The 15,929-nt window shown below is 38.1% G+C and overlaps 1 protein-coding gene across 1 annotated transcript; it reads left to right on the forward strand.

Moving 5' to 3' along the window:
• The first annotated feature begins 9,207 nt into the window (after positions 1–9,207).
• Positions 9,208–14,932, forward strand: LOC107091423 (chromosome unknown open reading frame, human C2orf71). Its single transcript, XM_015385342.1, has 2 exons — positions 9,208–12,485; positions 14,809–14,932. The coding sequence occupies exons 1-2, from the start codon at positions 9,208–9,210 to the stop codon at positions 14,930–14,932; spliced, it is 3,402 nt and encodes a 1,133-aa protein (XP_015240828.1).
• The last annotated feature ends 997 nt before the right edge of the window (positions 14,933–15,929 follow it).

Raw genomic sequence — 15,929 nt, forward strand, 5'->3', positions numbered from 1 at the left:
AGTGGAATTAATAGATTTTAATGGTTTATTCAATGATTGATTAAATTGTGAATTTAATTGTTTAATGGCAAATTTAAAGCTTTAGCATTTATCTTTTTTATGTATTATTCAATGATGTATTAGAGAAATAATACATTAAATTATCTAATGGAACAATTAATAAGACATTTATTGATTTCATGATATATTTATTCATTTAATTTTGTTTCCTTTAACCCTCCAAAGAAATCTAATTTTATTCTCTACAATGACAAGACTTTTTTTTTTTTTAATCACCAGAACCGGATAAAACCAGTAGCAGCAAGTTAAAAAAAATAAAAGATTAGAAATTGACAACAATTGATTTGACCAGTTTATTATTATTATTATTTTTACAGATCTTTAGGAAAATCAGAGCTCAGATAAATAAGATGTAGTTTTAAATAAAACAGAAAATAAACTTTTTATGATCAAAGCACAAGCATCTAACCATATTTAGATAATTAATAATAATGTCCAGGAGTTTAATTAGTTTAGCGAAATATTGTTAAACACAATATAGCTTATTACATTTACATTATGTTCTGTGAAATCGCCAGTTTTTAAAAGCAGATCCAAAAATATTAATTTGAGCTCGGAGCTAAAAAGGCTAAATCCCCAGGCTAACAGATATCTGTGGATTTTAACCTGAATTCTGGTTACATTTAATGACTAGCAGCTCTTACTGCCTATTTTTCCCACTAATTATCACTTTACTCGTTTTATTTGAGGAGGGTGTACCTTTTGTTAGTTTTATCTTAAATACATTTTCTAACTCCAGGATTAACGACATATTTCATCAATTCTATAAGTTCAAAACGTTCCCTTTTCAGTAGCTGCGAGCTAGCTAAAAATATCACAAACTTTTACTATTTTTCGGTTTGTCATCAAATAATCTTTCCATATCGGTTATAAACTAACGAAAGCACATCGATAAAAATCGAAGTTATCTTTGAAAACTAAATTTTAACTTCGATAATTAGTTCAATTAAAAGTAGGAAGAAAAAATCAGGACACTAACCCGAGAAGATGTTAAAATGCAGAGCTGGAGGATTCCTCGCGAGCGTTCCGCCTGAGCGCGAGAGATGCTGCAGGAATTTTCCCCCGCTTTTTTTTTCTGACGTAGCACTGCGTTTCTGCACGTCTACACGTCAACTTGTCCGCCATATTGATAAGGCAACGATGAACAGCATAGTAGTGGTGTCGATTTCATGACTTAGAAAATTGACAATATTTAAAAACAAGCTTCAAGATTATGAACATGTGCCATTAGAGCAATATTTGAGCCAGAACTACAAATAGAAATTGAAGCAATAAAACCAAATAAACTCACATACTTTCTACCAACTCTATAGATTATGTAAAGTATCATAAAGGTTAAATAACTTGTAGAAAGTGTTTTATTTATTCAGTAGTATATAAAGCAAACAATTTAAATCACTCTAAATTGTTTTAATATGTATGAATTCCATTGACTTATTTTAATAAGGTGTGTCTCAGCAGATGCTCAGCGGGAACGCTTTGAGCCTGGAAGTGACGCAGCAGGGCGGAGGTCTTAGAGTAGTTGGGAGCTGGTTAGGGTTGCCAACTATCCCTTGAAAAACGTAATCGTTCCGTATTTAGAAATAGAAGTACCAGTCCCGTATTTATTGGAAAAGGAACGCACTTTATCTCGTATTACTGTGAGAGTAAAAATGTAGTTAGTAAAAAGCTAATGGAAAATTAAGAATGAGATACAAAACTTATGATAAACGTTTTCCCAGGCCCTGTCCTGCTTTGTGACCAATGAGCTGACAACATATATGTAACGATTCAGAATGCCCTCATCCGATTGGTCGAGCCAAGTGTTGCTCACGGAGAAGATAGCGGCTGACAAAAGAGCAGCAGCACTCAAAAACAAAAAACTCCTTACTGATGCAAGAGCTCAGAGGAAATACGTGGAAAAAATATGCTATCGCTACATAATGTGGAATAGAGCTTATGATTTTTTTTTTCTGTTTTACAACTGTAGCCTACAGTCATTGCATTTAAGGCACAAAAATCTTTACAAGTTTGCACAAGTTTGTTGTTACACCAAAAATGTGCACTATTTATTTATTGTTTTATATTCATTTTTACAGTATGAACTTAAGCAGGACAGGATTAAGTTTAAAATGCTTATTTTATACGGCATGTGTTCATGTCACTCACAAGTATGCAGCTAATTTAATGCAGATTTGAGTCAAATAGTTTAAAAAAATAATTTCACACACAAAGGGGGGCTAAAAAAGATCACCATGCCAGGAGAGGTAAAGGTAATTGGGTCAGCTGGCACGCACATGAGGTGTCCCTTTTTTTTCAGGGAGTTGGCAACCCTAGAGCTGGTAGAAACGTTTGACTGGTAAATTGGTTGGTGGTTGGCACAAACTGGGGTGTGACTGAACCGTAATGGAGTCTCAGTTAGAGGAAGATAGGGATGATGAGATGGAATTTGGCAGTTAGAACAGGTTGTTGGCTTGGAGAGGATCAAGAAAAGAGAAAATGGATCAGGAAGAGAGAAAATTGGAAAGGAAGAAAGTCAGATGGGATCACAAAGTAGAACACGAAGCCTGGAATCATGCAGTTCAGATGAAGGTAATTCGAATGTCACAAAAGTTCTAAGAGAGGAGTTTAAACTTATTTTAAAATTAAGGAAAGAAGGAGAGGAAATGTCCTTTAGTCTCATTTAGACTTAAGAGAACAGTTGAAGGAAAGAAAGTGGAAATCTTTCAGTTTTATAGGATGTATGTATTTTCCTGTTAGGCCTGACAGCCATCCTCCTTTAAGGTTCTATACATGTCAAAGGTATGGGCAAGCTGCTGCAGCTCGTTAGGTGTCCAAAATATGGAGAGGAACATAGATTTGAAGAATGTAAAAATGGACAGGATACTTGTAACAGTGGATGGCAGCATATTGTGAGATATCAGGGATGTGAGGTCAGGAAACGGGAAGTAGCAATCAAACAAGTTAAAGCAGTAAATAATACTTTTGCAGAAGCTGCAAATGAGTTCAAAAGAAAAACACACAAGAAAAGTTCAGCAGATCAAAATACAAGACCAAAGAAGGACAGAAACTGATTCAATATTTATGGTTGATCAGGTGGTATTATTTATGGCATATTTAATAAACTGTAAAGAACAAGTGAAACACGGAAAAACAGGAAAAAAAAAGATAATTGTGAAAGAAGCAGATTTTTTTGTCTTGGGATTAAATAAATGAAAATCTAGCAGCTGATGAGAATTGGAGGACAGCGAAAGGCAACAGACTGTTCATTTTACAATGAAAGGCTAGAAGTTTAGTTGTTAATGGTCAAGTTTAAACATTTTAAATCCATGCAAAAAACATTCCATGTATTTTTTTTAGATGAACAGCTGAAGTTTGTTAAGGGAAAGGTCATTGTTTGTGGAGACTTTAACGGGCACAGTAATCACAGTGGAATAATCACAGTGATTCAGTTGTAAAAATAATAGAAGTGGTGGAAATTAAAAAGGTGGTTCGTTTAAATGATGTTTGTTGTACTGAAATCAACTTTAGGGAGAATACATTGTCAGCAACTGATCTAATATTAGTTTCTGATTCAATAGCAGGAGTATGTTCTTGGCAAGTAATCAAATATATAACTATAGCAAGTGGCCATTTCCTTATATTTACCAAAATCAAGCTAAGAATAAGAATAATTAATGAAAATATAATCCAGAAATTGTGTTCGGTCAGCAGATTGGAAAACTTTAAATGGTTAGTGACAAAAAAGCTGGGTGAAGTATAGATAAATAGCAACGTGGATGATTTAAGTTTAAATGTACGTTATGAGGGACTGCATGGTGTATCAGTGGGTGACACTGTTCAGGGTTTGATTCCTGGCCCAGGGTCTCGTGCATGTGTGGGTTCTCTCCGGGTACTCCGGCTTCCTCCCACAGTCCAGAAACATGACTGTCAGGTTAATTTACATCTCTAAATTGTCCTTATTTGTGAGTGTATGCTTGCATGGTTGTATGTCTCTGTGGGCAATCTATGCTATTTGTGGTGGTGCTAGACTAGTGGAGCTAGGCACCATGATGGAATAAGCTGGAGAAGATGGATGGATGGATGTCATGCAATTTTGGAAGCAGCTGACAAGAAAAAAAGAAAGGAGGAAAAAGGGAGAGGGAGAGTGTTTCCTGGTGGACCAAGGACTGAAGTAAAGTAATGAAAAATATTTAAAAATCAAAGTTTTGATAGGCTACTGTATAGAACCTCGAACTAAATGCTAGTCCTGACATTTTGAATTTAAAAAAGCTTCCTGGATGGGGAGCGAAGCGTCTTCAAACTTGGAAACAAAGTCAGGTAGATTGTTTTTTAAAACGTTTTTATGGAATGACTATGACCTGGATGACTGAGAATCTTCACCAGCATAGAGCATGCATTCATACTGTGTTCTATGACGGTGAGAGGAAAGAGTTGATTCAATTCTTAACAACATAAAAGAAAAACTAGATCTCATTCAGTTGTTACAGAAAGATTCTAAGAGTAAATGCTATAAGGTCAGATTTAAACTTCATTATATCATTGTTATTTTTTGAGATTCAGTTCACACTCCTTTCCAGAAATGGGTGGTATTGCAACTTTAAAGATGTTTGCCAAAAACCCAATAAAAAAAAAATCACAGAAGAAGAAAATGCTCAGTGAGCTGCAGGTGTCTCCAATAAGTACAATGAGTGGCAGAGCTTCTGCTTAAGACCGACCTCCTCTCTCTGAATGTCAGCCACTGTGGCTGAATTGCTGTAGCGAACATGCTTCTGGGTGTCTGCTTAAGGTTTGTTACTGAAGCTTTTTGGCATAATGACTGAATCTTTAAAGTAATCGACTCTCAATGTTGGTTCTAACTGTCATCTGTTTTACAGGGTGTGGTTGATCTGCCTGCTTTTTGGCCCAGGGAATTGTTTTCCTACAGGTAAATTATTTTTTGAAACATTACATTTTATCTTTATTACTTATTTAGTCATATATCCTATTTAGTTTGGTGACAAGAGATGCAACAGATTAGTGCTTTTGGTTTGATTTCCTGTCAGTTTTCTTGAAGTCTTTTTTTTGTTTTTGTTCTATTCAACAGTATATTTACTTATTGTATGAAGGTAACACTAATCTGGCCCAAAGAATTTAGTCTGAATGTTCGCTGTTGCCACAATGATACCCTCTAGTAAAGGAACCAAGGTTTGTCTAGACTTAACTAATTTCAGATGTTGGCCATCTGGGGATATATCATCACAATGCTTATGTCTGCATGTTTACACCTTGAGACTTCTTGTGACCAGTTTCTTTTTTTGTTCCCAGACCATGGCAATGACACAACTTTGAGTTCTGAACTATCAGCAAATCCAGAAACTTTGTTTACAACCTCTTCTGCTGGAAATGAGTCTGCCTCCAGCATTAAAGCTCCTGAAAAGTCTTCTGATTCCAACTCTACCAGTGGCCCAGATATTCTGTTACCAAGAGATTTCTATGTTGGCCCTATCTCGCAGCCAGTGGAGATGTCACATGGCTTCTCATCACAGCCGCAAGCGGTTTCCGGTCCTGAAGACTTTTATCGTTCACCCAGTCCCTGGTTTGGACCTCCTTTAGTGCATGAGCCTGTTTATACTGGTTCTGACTCTCATCTGTACACTTATGGAGATGGCTCCATGAGGTTTCCTTATTACAGCTACAATGGTGTCCATGCAGCAGTTCCTCCCTATGGCTACACACATGGAACTTTTGGCTCTCCTCTGTACAGTTATGCTTATGGCACAGGTGAACCCTCTGGCCAAGCATATGAACGTAATGTAGCTCCTCCACATGGGGTGAGCTTTCCACCTGCCTATGGATACTTTCCATGGCAGCCTTCAGTGTTGGAACCTGAAATTGTTCTTATTGGGAACATCATGGTGAAACTTCGTGAAATGCCACGTGCTCAGGCCTGGAGACCTGGTAAAGTGCCATCTGGACTGACTGAAAAGCCTCTTGTGTACCAGTCATCTCTCATGCAGTCAAACGGAGGCAATCACAGAGGAAGAGACCTCTTCAATGGTCAGTACTTTAAAGATGATTACTTGAGTCCTACTCCTGAACCTGAAACACAGCAACAGGATGTCACCGAAGGTGGCTATTAATTTCTGGAAGCCACTGGTCAGGATCAATTAGAATTTTCTTTAGGAACATGAGGACATTTTGTGGATGCCACTTGCGGAGGAATTGAGGAGTGGTGTACTGCTAGTAGGCCTGACCGAATTTCTATCTTTCCTCCCTACTACAGCTGGAACCAAAGATGTCATCTAATTTTTCCTGTCTTTCTGGGGGCATTTTCACTGGTCTGTTCAGCAACTTTTTCTTTAGATTATATATGTGGAAAGTTCTGAATAAAATGGAAAAGTAAAAAACTTGTCTTTAATTCTGTCTTCCATACGACTTCATTTACAAGAGCACCTACCTCATGATAAACAAACTTTATGCTGAAAAACCCGGAGAAACAAGTGGGCTGCTTGGAGTATGTTATTCCTGTTGAAAAGAATAAGTATTACTTACAATCTTTTTGAGACTGCCCTTTGTTTCCAGTTTTGGGATCTTTAAACTGTCCTTAAGTACATGTGTGAGCATGGTCAAATGTCTGTTTCTGTGTTGCCCTTCAACAGACTGGCCTGTCCAGGGCTCCATTTCACAAAGAATGGGTTTCTCAATTCACAAGAATGCAAGTACGGACTTGTGTCCTCGCAAAGTATGTTCTTGAGAAGAATGCATGAAAATATGGACTCTGGGAACATGTTGCAGAAATATGGGTCAACTGCAACAGAACAATACTTGTTACATCACCACACGCTCAGCTCGTCTGGAGCTGCATTTTACCTCCTGTTAATAGTCTCTAGATAACTTCTTCATTTATTGGGGGAACAATAATGAACCCAGTCAGAGAAACACAAATCAAATGGAACATTTTCCCAAAGTCCATCAGAGCCAGCAGTCCTTCACACATTGCTATGCCGAGAGAGGGCTGCTGGAATGGGCTAAAATTAGACCTGGCTGCCATTACCCTCGGAAGTACGCTGGTTGCTGCAATCAACAAAAAAAAAAAAAAAAATTACACATTAAATCAGTAAATGGGCCATATAGTGATACTTAAAAGTGTAATGTTCTCGCCTAAAATGTACTTTTATTGAACAGCAACAGAACTTTTAACTTAATACTCTGAGCTCTGTGAGCGCTCCACTGGAAGCTGCTGCTGCCGCAGTGCATGCTGGGACAGCTGTCAATCTCAAGAACTGACAAGTCTGTTGTAATGCATGATGTGTAAAGAGGGAGGGGTGAGAACAACGTACGAGGACTTTGCTCTCAGTCTTCTTTTTCTTGTGAATTAGAACAGTACTAGGGCTGAGGCTGATCAAGTTTCATGAGGACATGAAAACGTACACACATTGAGAAACAGCCAGTTTACTCAACCTCTGCTTCAGTCACCATAGTAACATTCTCCTCGGAGCAAACCTGGTCGGTAGCAGGTCTTGTTAGGTAAACGCGGAGTGTCCTCCGTCTCCTTACAGAAAATCAAAATTTTTTTCCAGATCTAGTCAGATTTTTGTTGTAGTTTTGTGTATAAAAAAATAACATTGGTCAGACACATTGGATTGTAAAAATAAAATTTTATGTCCGTTCAACGAGGAACTCAGAGACTCATCGTGATTTTCTTACTGAGAATTAAATATTTATAGTGTTGACAGGCTGAGATGTAGCTTGTGGTTTTGATATTTGAAGCGACATGCAGATCATTTTTTTATTTTTATTTGTGTAATTTCTGATTATGTGTAATCAGAAATTACTTTCAGATTACACATAAATCAATTAATTCTGCACTGTAATATTCAAGATATCAGTTTTCTTCCACAGTTTCACTGTGACGCTGCGTCTCACAGTGCGGGTCCTGCCCACACTGGGAGAGGCCGTGTCACTCCACTAATGTTGATTAGATTCTCTAGGACGGCTGAGTAAAGTCTAAGATCATAGGATTACTCAGACATACATGAACCAAGTGAAATACTATGTACAAGATTGATAACATAACAGCTGAAAGCTTAAAAAAATACTTTTTTTTCCTAAAATTCTTAAATGCTCAATTATTTCTATATATTTTTGGGGCTGTCTAAAAATTCTTATATTCTGGTTTAAATGCTTGACTTTGTTGGCATGCTGCCTACACAGATCTCACAGTACTGCTGTTTTAGATAAAGTGTCACCTTGTTATTCATTATTTGGTTAATGCACATTTTTGTTTATATTTTGCTTTGAAGGAAATATTCACAAGTTGTTGAGTCTCTGGGACTCTTTGAAGAATTAATATAGCCCCACACAAGCCACAAATGGAAACATGTTTAATGCAATGCTGTTTAAACTAAAAGAAATGTAAATAAGTCAAAATAAACTAAAAAATAAAAAGTCTCATCTGTTTCCTATTCTGCAAGAAATATTTATATTACCTGTAAAATATACCGGGCAGAAGAAGCTTGTACAATTTAAACTTATCTCTAAGACATTTATCTTCTTGAGTTTTACTTTTAAGAATCTGATATCAAAAAGAACATTTAAGTAAGGTTTAAGCTGTGACCTCAGTTGTAGATAACAACTTTAAGGGGTGTTGTGTGTGCCCAATGAATATGAATCACTTTCACAGTTTTATTTTATTGAGCTATTTTCCTTTGTTTTGCTTCAAGGAAGGACCTAGCAACTAAACGATTGTTTAGCAGGCTATAAAAAGCCACCTTAGGCCAGCCCCTATTACACAAATGAGCTTATGTTCTTACAGTAGGTGAGTTTTATTTGGTTTAACGGGCCATATGGTCATGCGGAGGAGTTCACTGAAAGCCCCACTAATCCTTTCAGCCACTTCTCCTCGGCAAGGTACAGAGGGATGCATTTCAGATTAGTCTACACTAAAATTTTAATAAATGTGATGGGGCATACAGTGGATTTATTTTCCTTCTTTTGATGTGTGGAAGCAATTTTTGAAATGGATATATCTGCCTTCTGTTTCCGCAGAAGCTTTGTCCAAAGGGATTTTGTTGTTTGTGAAGCCTCGGCCATCTGAAAATGACAGATACAGCAGGAGGATAAGGACCTTGGATGTGTTTTCATCCGTATTGGACATAAGTCATTCTGTATTTTCGAGATTTAAAGATGGGCTGCTCACCTTCCAAAGGTACCAATTTGGGCACTTTGGGAGCCATGAGGAAGGGGAGAATGTTACCATCCCTACCTCAAGAAAACAAGATAGATGAAGATGGAGGAGAGAACATTGAAACTGCAAAAGTGGATGCAAAAGAGAACAATGAATCTCCATATGTACCGATATCTCAGAAGGAGGCACCTACAACGCCACAAAAAAAGAAACATGTCCCTGAAGAAGTGATTACAGAGGTAAAGAACATCGAAAAAGAGGCAAGAACAACAATGGAAAATGTCTTGCTGCCAGTAAGAAAGGAGAAAAACTTTGAGTTGGTTGAGAAAAGATCTAACAGAAAACCAAAGAAAGCAGCTAAGGGTATTAAAGGTCCCAGAAAGAAAGACAACAACAAGATATCTACGGATCAAAAAGTGGACTTTCCAGAACCTTTAGTAAAGGCTCATCAAGCTGCATACAGCTTTTTGAATCCCAGCATAAATAAATATGATTCTGTACTTGGGCTTATGGAGCAAGCAACCGAGACTCAGATTTCCGTGCAGCAAATGGTAGCCTTCATGGCCTTACGCTACAAAGAAATAATTCAGGGACTGGAAGACATGGCAGAGGAAGGGGAAAGGGTTTTGAAAGAACATGGAGAACACCTTGCATGGCCAAGCAAAATGAAAAATCTCTCGTCTTCTGGCCCTCCTGTCACTGAATCTCCACCAGATTTGTTGCAAGAGCTGCTTCAATACACCACTCAGAGGATGAGGAGTGTGAGCCAAACTGTTGTTGGAATTGGAGACTCTGCTTTGGAGGAGGCAGTGGAATACTATAAGTCAGTGTCAAAACTTTTAGAAGAGAAACTGAAAATAAAACGTGCAGTGGAAGCCAGGTTGATGCGACTCTTAACCCGAATTGAAATTTCCTCTCTTCGCAAGCCTGGAGCTGAAGATTTAGCTTTGTTTAGTGAAGACAGTGGTATTGGGGCGGAGAATGAATCTCTTAACGGGTGCGACAAACGTCATAGACGAGAGAGTTGTGGGTCCACTGGGACAAACAGAACTCTGGTTAGTCCGATAGATTACAAATCTATGAACATCACTGGGGCATCCAGTGCAAAATATGTTACACAAATAAGTCCTAGTGTTTCCCTCACCTCGCTTAACTCATTTGATTCAACATGTACTATAATGCCTAATGACCAAAGAGATTCACTGTTGGGATCAGTATCCTTAGATGACGGTGAAGATGATGATGATAATGATGAAGAACACCAAGATAAGGGTGTTGACAATGGAAAGGTGGCATTTAAAACACAATCAAATTCTTCAATTGTGAGTTGTGAAACCTCTCCACTCCGTCTACCAACTAAACGCATAGAAAATCGCCAAAATGTAGAAATGACTCTCAAAATGAAAAATGCAATAAGTGGTAAGATACAGTATGTTCAAAAGAACCCTTGCAGCAAGGGTAAAGCAGTCGGCAGTCCAAAGACCACGAGAAAAGACTGGACTGATGAGGAAGTGCAACATCCAAGGAGACCTCAAACAGCAGCAGCTGGTCGGAGGACAGAAATAAAAAAGAACCCAGTTATCAGAGGACAACGTTCCCGGTCAGCAGAATCCTTGCGGAGTAAAGGGGAAGATCCTACTCTGTTTGAACTGGAAAGAACACAGAAGGCTTTAAATCAGAGGTTACAAAAGATGAGTAAAATAAAGGTGGGAGGAAACTCAAAGTCGGTTACATTTAAACAAACTCAAGAGAATTCACCAACACAGTCTCCGTGTTTAACTCAAAAACAGGGTCTCCAAGGTAAGAACAGTAATAGAGAGCCACCTAGAGACAAGACAAGCCTGTCAAGGTACAACAATAAAAAAGAAAAGCCTCCCTGTGATGTTGAAGATAATAAACAGGAAGAAAAAATAACACCAGAGTGTCCTCAAAAAGTAACCCCACCACCAAGCCCTTCGTCATCACCACAACCATCTTCTGGCTTTCACAGGGGCAGAAATTCTGTCAAAAAACTGATTGATACCTTCAGCCAAGGTATAGAGATAAGAGAAGGTCCTAAAGTTCTTGGACCTTTAAAAGGAGTACAGAGGTGTGGTGTTCCTGTCTTACCCGGTTTAGGAAATGTAGAAGCGGTTCTTAGTATGGGAATGACCAGTTGTAGATCTGAGTGCACAACATCTGAAAAAATAGATTATTTAGATTTGGAGAACCTTCCCCCACCTCCTCCAGAAGTGTTAATGGACACTTCTTTTGAAAGTGCCCGAAGTGGATCAACTGCAAAAGAAGATGGAGTTTCAAAAGTTGGAAAGTCACCTGTACTGAAAAGGGCTGCTGTATCTCAACGTCTGAGGGCCTCAGTTCAAACTGGCACAGTATTGCCAAGTAAAGGGGGCTTACCACAGCAATCGAAGATTGTTTCTTCAGGCAAATCTACCCTTTTAAATGTCAGTCAGTCCAATGTTCACCCATATCAAGAAACAGAAACGGATTATTTACACCATCAAGCAAAAAAGATCTTACCCCTTGGGAAATCTTCAGACTTAGCAAAATCATCAGTGGGTTTGGTAGCAACCCCCAAAGTCCAAGGAAACTCTAATGTACATCATAATAGTAACATTTTTGTGCCTCGAGCTAATATCAGTGCCACTACAGTGCCTCCTTCTTCAGTTACAAATAGCCAACCACCTGCCACTCCACCTCTCTATAGAGGACGGATGCTACCATCCACTCCCTCTACCCCTAGCAGCTTGCATAGAAGGCTTCCAAGCCCCCCATGTTTAAGAAAGGATGCTACAACCTCCTCAACAGAGAGCCTTCCTGTAAACAAGACACCATCTTTATCACCGGCTCTGCAGCGTAGACTTCACAGTCCACCTGTTGCAAAGCAGAACCCAAGTACCTCCTACCCTTTCAAAGCGCCGTCTCCACCAGCCTCCCCAAAGTTACAGAGGTGTTCAAGGTCAAACAGCACTGAAGAATCAAGTGCACGGATGTTCAATAATGCTCGCTCCGTCTTCTGCCCAGTCTCACCATCCATGTTTGAAGCAAAGCAGTGTTCAGTTTCCCAACCAACTCAAGCATGGACTATTAACAGAGTATCCCCTCATTCAAGCTGTTTGGGAAGCCGAGGAAGGCTCCCTGTGTCTGTGCAAGGACCCCGGCCCTTTGTACGGCGCAGCCAATCAGACAGAAGGCCAAGTCTAAGTATGACATCACGATTTCAAGGGACTTCTGTGGCTCAAACTTGTGGAAGCGAACCAGCAATCTTTTCAAAGGGGTAAAGTTTATTTTGTTTCTAATACTTTCAAATAATTAAACACTCGTTTTGGAGTTACCTAACATTTTTGCTTTAACAGTGAAAGAATGACAATTCAAGAACAAATAAAGAAGTACATTTAGAAGCTGCTCATTGGTGCAGTGGGTAGCATTGCTGCCTTGCAGCAAGAAGGTTCCGGGTTCCATTCCTGGCCCGGGGTCTTTGACTGTTAGGTTAATTGGCTCCTCTAAATTCTCCAGGAATGGTTGTTTGTCGCTGTGTTGCCCTGCGATGGACTGGTGACCTGTCCAGGGTGTACCCCGCGTCCTATAGACAGCTGGAGATAGGCACCAGCGCACCTCGTGACCCCATTTGGGATAAGCGTGATGGAAATATATAGATATAGGTTTGGAAGTTTGCCTAAATCAGATGAACAGCATTTGAAAGTTCAGCAGTCACCTGACTTAAGATACATGTTATCTTTATGGCAAAATTGAAGGCAAGTAGTTTTAATAATCACCTTGTAGTTTATACTATTTCTGTCTGTGAGTCTTAACTAATTCACCAATGGAATAGGTCTGAAGGTCACAATTGAAATATATCTTTTTTTTGGTGTGCTGTTGGTAGGTATAACATTGGTTCATCAATTTAGGAGCCTTATGACTCAATAATTCATTCATCAGAGTTAAGTTTAATTAAAATAAAAAGAATCTGTAAAAGTTCAGGTATTATAATGATAGGATACACATGTGTACAAAATTGTTAGAAATTTAATCAAAGTAAAACGATTGTCACAGAAATAAATTGGATCTGACAAGAGCAATAATGAATGCAAATTTTAATGAAAATGTACTAATTAAGGTCAGACATTAATTCCAACCATATTTCAACTGAATAATTTTAATAATAAATGAATGAAACAGGCCTGGACTAAAATAATGGTACCCTTAATGTAATATTTTATTGCACAAACATTTGAGGAAATCACTGCAATCAAATGATTCCTTTAACAGTCAATGAGACGTTTATATCTCAGCAGGTGTTTTTGACTTCTCCTCATGAGCAAAATGCTCCAGTTGTCTCAGGTATGAAGGGTCCCTTTTCCAGACAGCATGTTTAAGCTCCTTCCAAAGATGGTCAATAGGATTTATGTCAGGGCTCATAGAAGGACCTGTGACTGAGACAAAGCTCTCCGACACCGGGCAGCACAAGGCTCTCTAGAGTTTCTTGATAGTCTTGAGATTTCATCATATCGTACAGAGATTGTAACAGATGAAGCACAGCAGCCCCAAACATAACAAAACCTCCTTGACCTTTCACAGAAGGGACAGAGGTGATTTCTGGATATGCTTAATTTTTCCATCTGTGAATATATAGCTAATGTACCTTGGCAAAATGTTGAGATTTTGACACACCTGTCCATAGAACATTGTTGAAGAAGCTGCGTGACTTGTCAAAAAGTAGTTTGGCTAATTAAAATCTGGCGATTTATTTTTAACAATGGTGTTCACCTGTGCTGTCTACCATTAAGGTCAATTAGGCTCTAGCAATGATGAATCGTTAGAACTCTGACATTCCTTTACCTTCAAAGTTCATCGTTAATATCTGTAGAAGTTTTTTTGTGCTATTTTTTCACCAGTCATAATATCTATCGTTTTGTCCTATTTTATTTTTCCCGCTGCCATGGCTGGGGAGTTTGACTGAAGTCCCATAGATCTTTAATTTCTCAATAATATGTGCACCTGAAGTCACAGGAACATCATGCTGCTTGAAGAAGGTGTAATAGCCCTTATCTTTAACATGCTTATCTGTAACGTTCTTTATAATCTTCTGAGAAAACTCTTTCCCTCGCTTTAGAGCTGTCCAGGTTCTGCTGGTTAGGCAGTAATTAGGCTTGGATGAACCAGGGGAAATGTAGACTTTGAGTCACTCTGATTATCTTCATCTGATGCTGTATAAGACATTAAAATCTGACAATAGAAGCAAAAATGTAAGGAGCAAAAATAATTTTCAGCGACTGTGAAAAAAGTTGGTGTGCTGATTTATTGATAGCTATTAGAACTAATAAATACCATCAAATGTATGATTTATTTGGATACTGAGGTCCTTTCAAGTCCTTAAATTTTAGGGTTAAAAAAATATAAATATTTGTAGCCATCTAATGCTAGCAAATAAATGTAAGTTGTTGTTCTGTGAGTTCAGATAAGTGTTGTTTTCCTCCAGAATTGTGCAGCATTACAGGATTTGTTCTAAATTTAAAGCAGCATTTCAGATAACAGCCAACTTAATTCTAACTGACACAGTACGCTTGTTACTGAAGTCCAATTTCTTTTTATTCCAACAGTCTAGATGATGATCCAGTCACGCACCGGGAATTATGGGGGAGCCAATCAGACCTCGGAGCAAAACCACGCTCTGCATCACAACCGGACCTGTGTGTTGTTGGACAGAGCTTACACAGGAGCTAAACAGGGCCAACACCAAGGCTGTGGGATTACAGCTTAGCGGGCCTTACTGTGGATTTAAACATGTTTTGTTCATTTCACTCAGAAGAGAAGAGGAGCTAATTCCATCCGCCATGCCACGTAACACCTCCACAAAGTCTATTGGCTGGTTATTCATCAAGTAGTGATGCTGTTAACTGGCAATATTGAGTTTTTCTGCCAAGTCTTTGGTTTTTATGTTTACAAAAAGCAAGATGTGTTTAATAGTTAAGGAAGAATTTATTTAAAAAAAAAAGGAAATCATACGTTGCTCAAATCTGATCAAGCTTACTTTTCTTTTCTTGTAGGTAACACTTAACAAAACAAAAAGCCAGTTTACACTCAATTTGAAACAAATACAGTATAAGATGGTGTAGAAAAGCAGACAAACATTTGTATAAAAGACTTAAAGGACTAAACGATAAAAAAGTTGTGACTTCGTAATATTTTGTTTATGTGAGGATTTCTTTTTTTTATGTAGTAATTGTTTGTATTTTTTTTAATCTTTTATGTGTGTTATTTGGTTATTATTATTATTAATAAAATAACTTTAGCAAAGTTGTTAATGGCTTCATTTGTTCCATGACCAATAGTTCATAATCATAGCTTCACCGTTGGTACAGAAACACCTCATTTCCTAAACGATGGCAAACTTTCCAAATTTCCTCTTTTAATGATGGTTTAATTATGTTTTTTTTTTGTGTCATTTAATACATTTTTACTTCTGCTACCTTTTGCTACATGAAATAGTTTGATTTGATGAATGATCATTTTCAATTAGACCAGTATTGAATCCTGCCATGAAACCATTTTCCCAGCAGGTGGAGGGAAAAGCTTAAATGGGTGAAATAAAGATAAATGCAGTGTAATCACTGCTTGGATTGTGGCCATCTTCATGTTGAGAACTAAACTTTAATGCACTCAAATTTTCTAGTTTTTTAAACTCAATTTTCGGGAGAAGTTATAGTCAATAACAATATAT

This window comes from Cyprinodon variegatus, unplaced genomic scaffold, assembly GCF_000732505.1.
Source record: "Cyprinodon variegatus isolate N-32 unplaced genomic scaffold, C_variegatus-1.0 Scaffold336, whole genome shotgun sequence".
NCBI lineage: Eukaryota > Metazoa > Chordata > Actinopteri > Cyprinodontiformes > Cyprinodontidae > Cyprinodon > Cyprinodon variegatus.

What these genes read in the sequence shown, in the direction of transcription:
- LOC107091423 (XM_015385342.1), top strand. Translation starts at nt 9,208, where the DNA reads ATGGGCTGCTCACCTTCCAAAGGTACCAATTTGGGCACTTTGGGAGCC. An exon ending in CCAGCAATCTTTTCAAAGGG is followed by an intron (nt 12,486 to 14,808) that starts GTAAAGTTTATT and finishes TTATTCCAACAG; the next exon opens with TCTAGATGATGATCCAGTCA.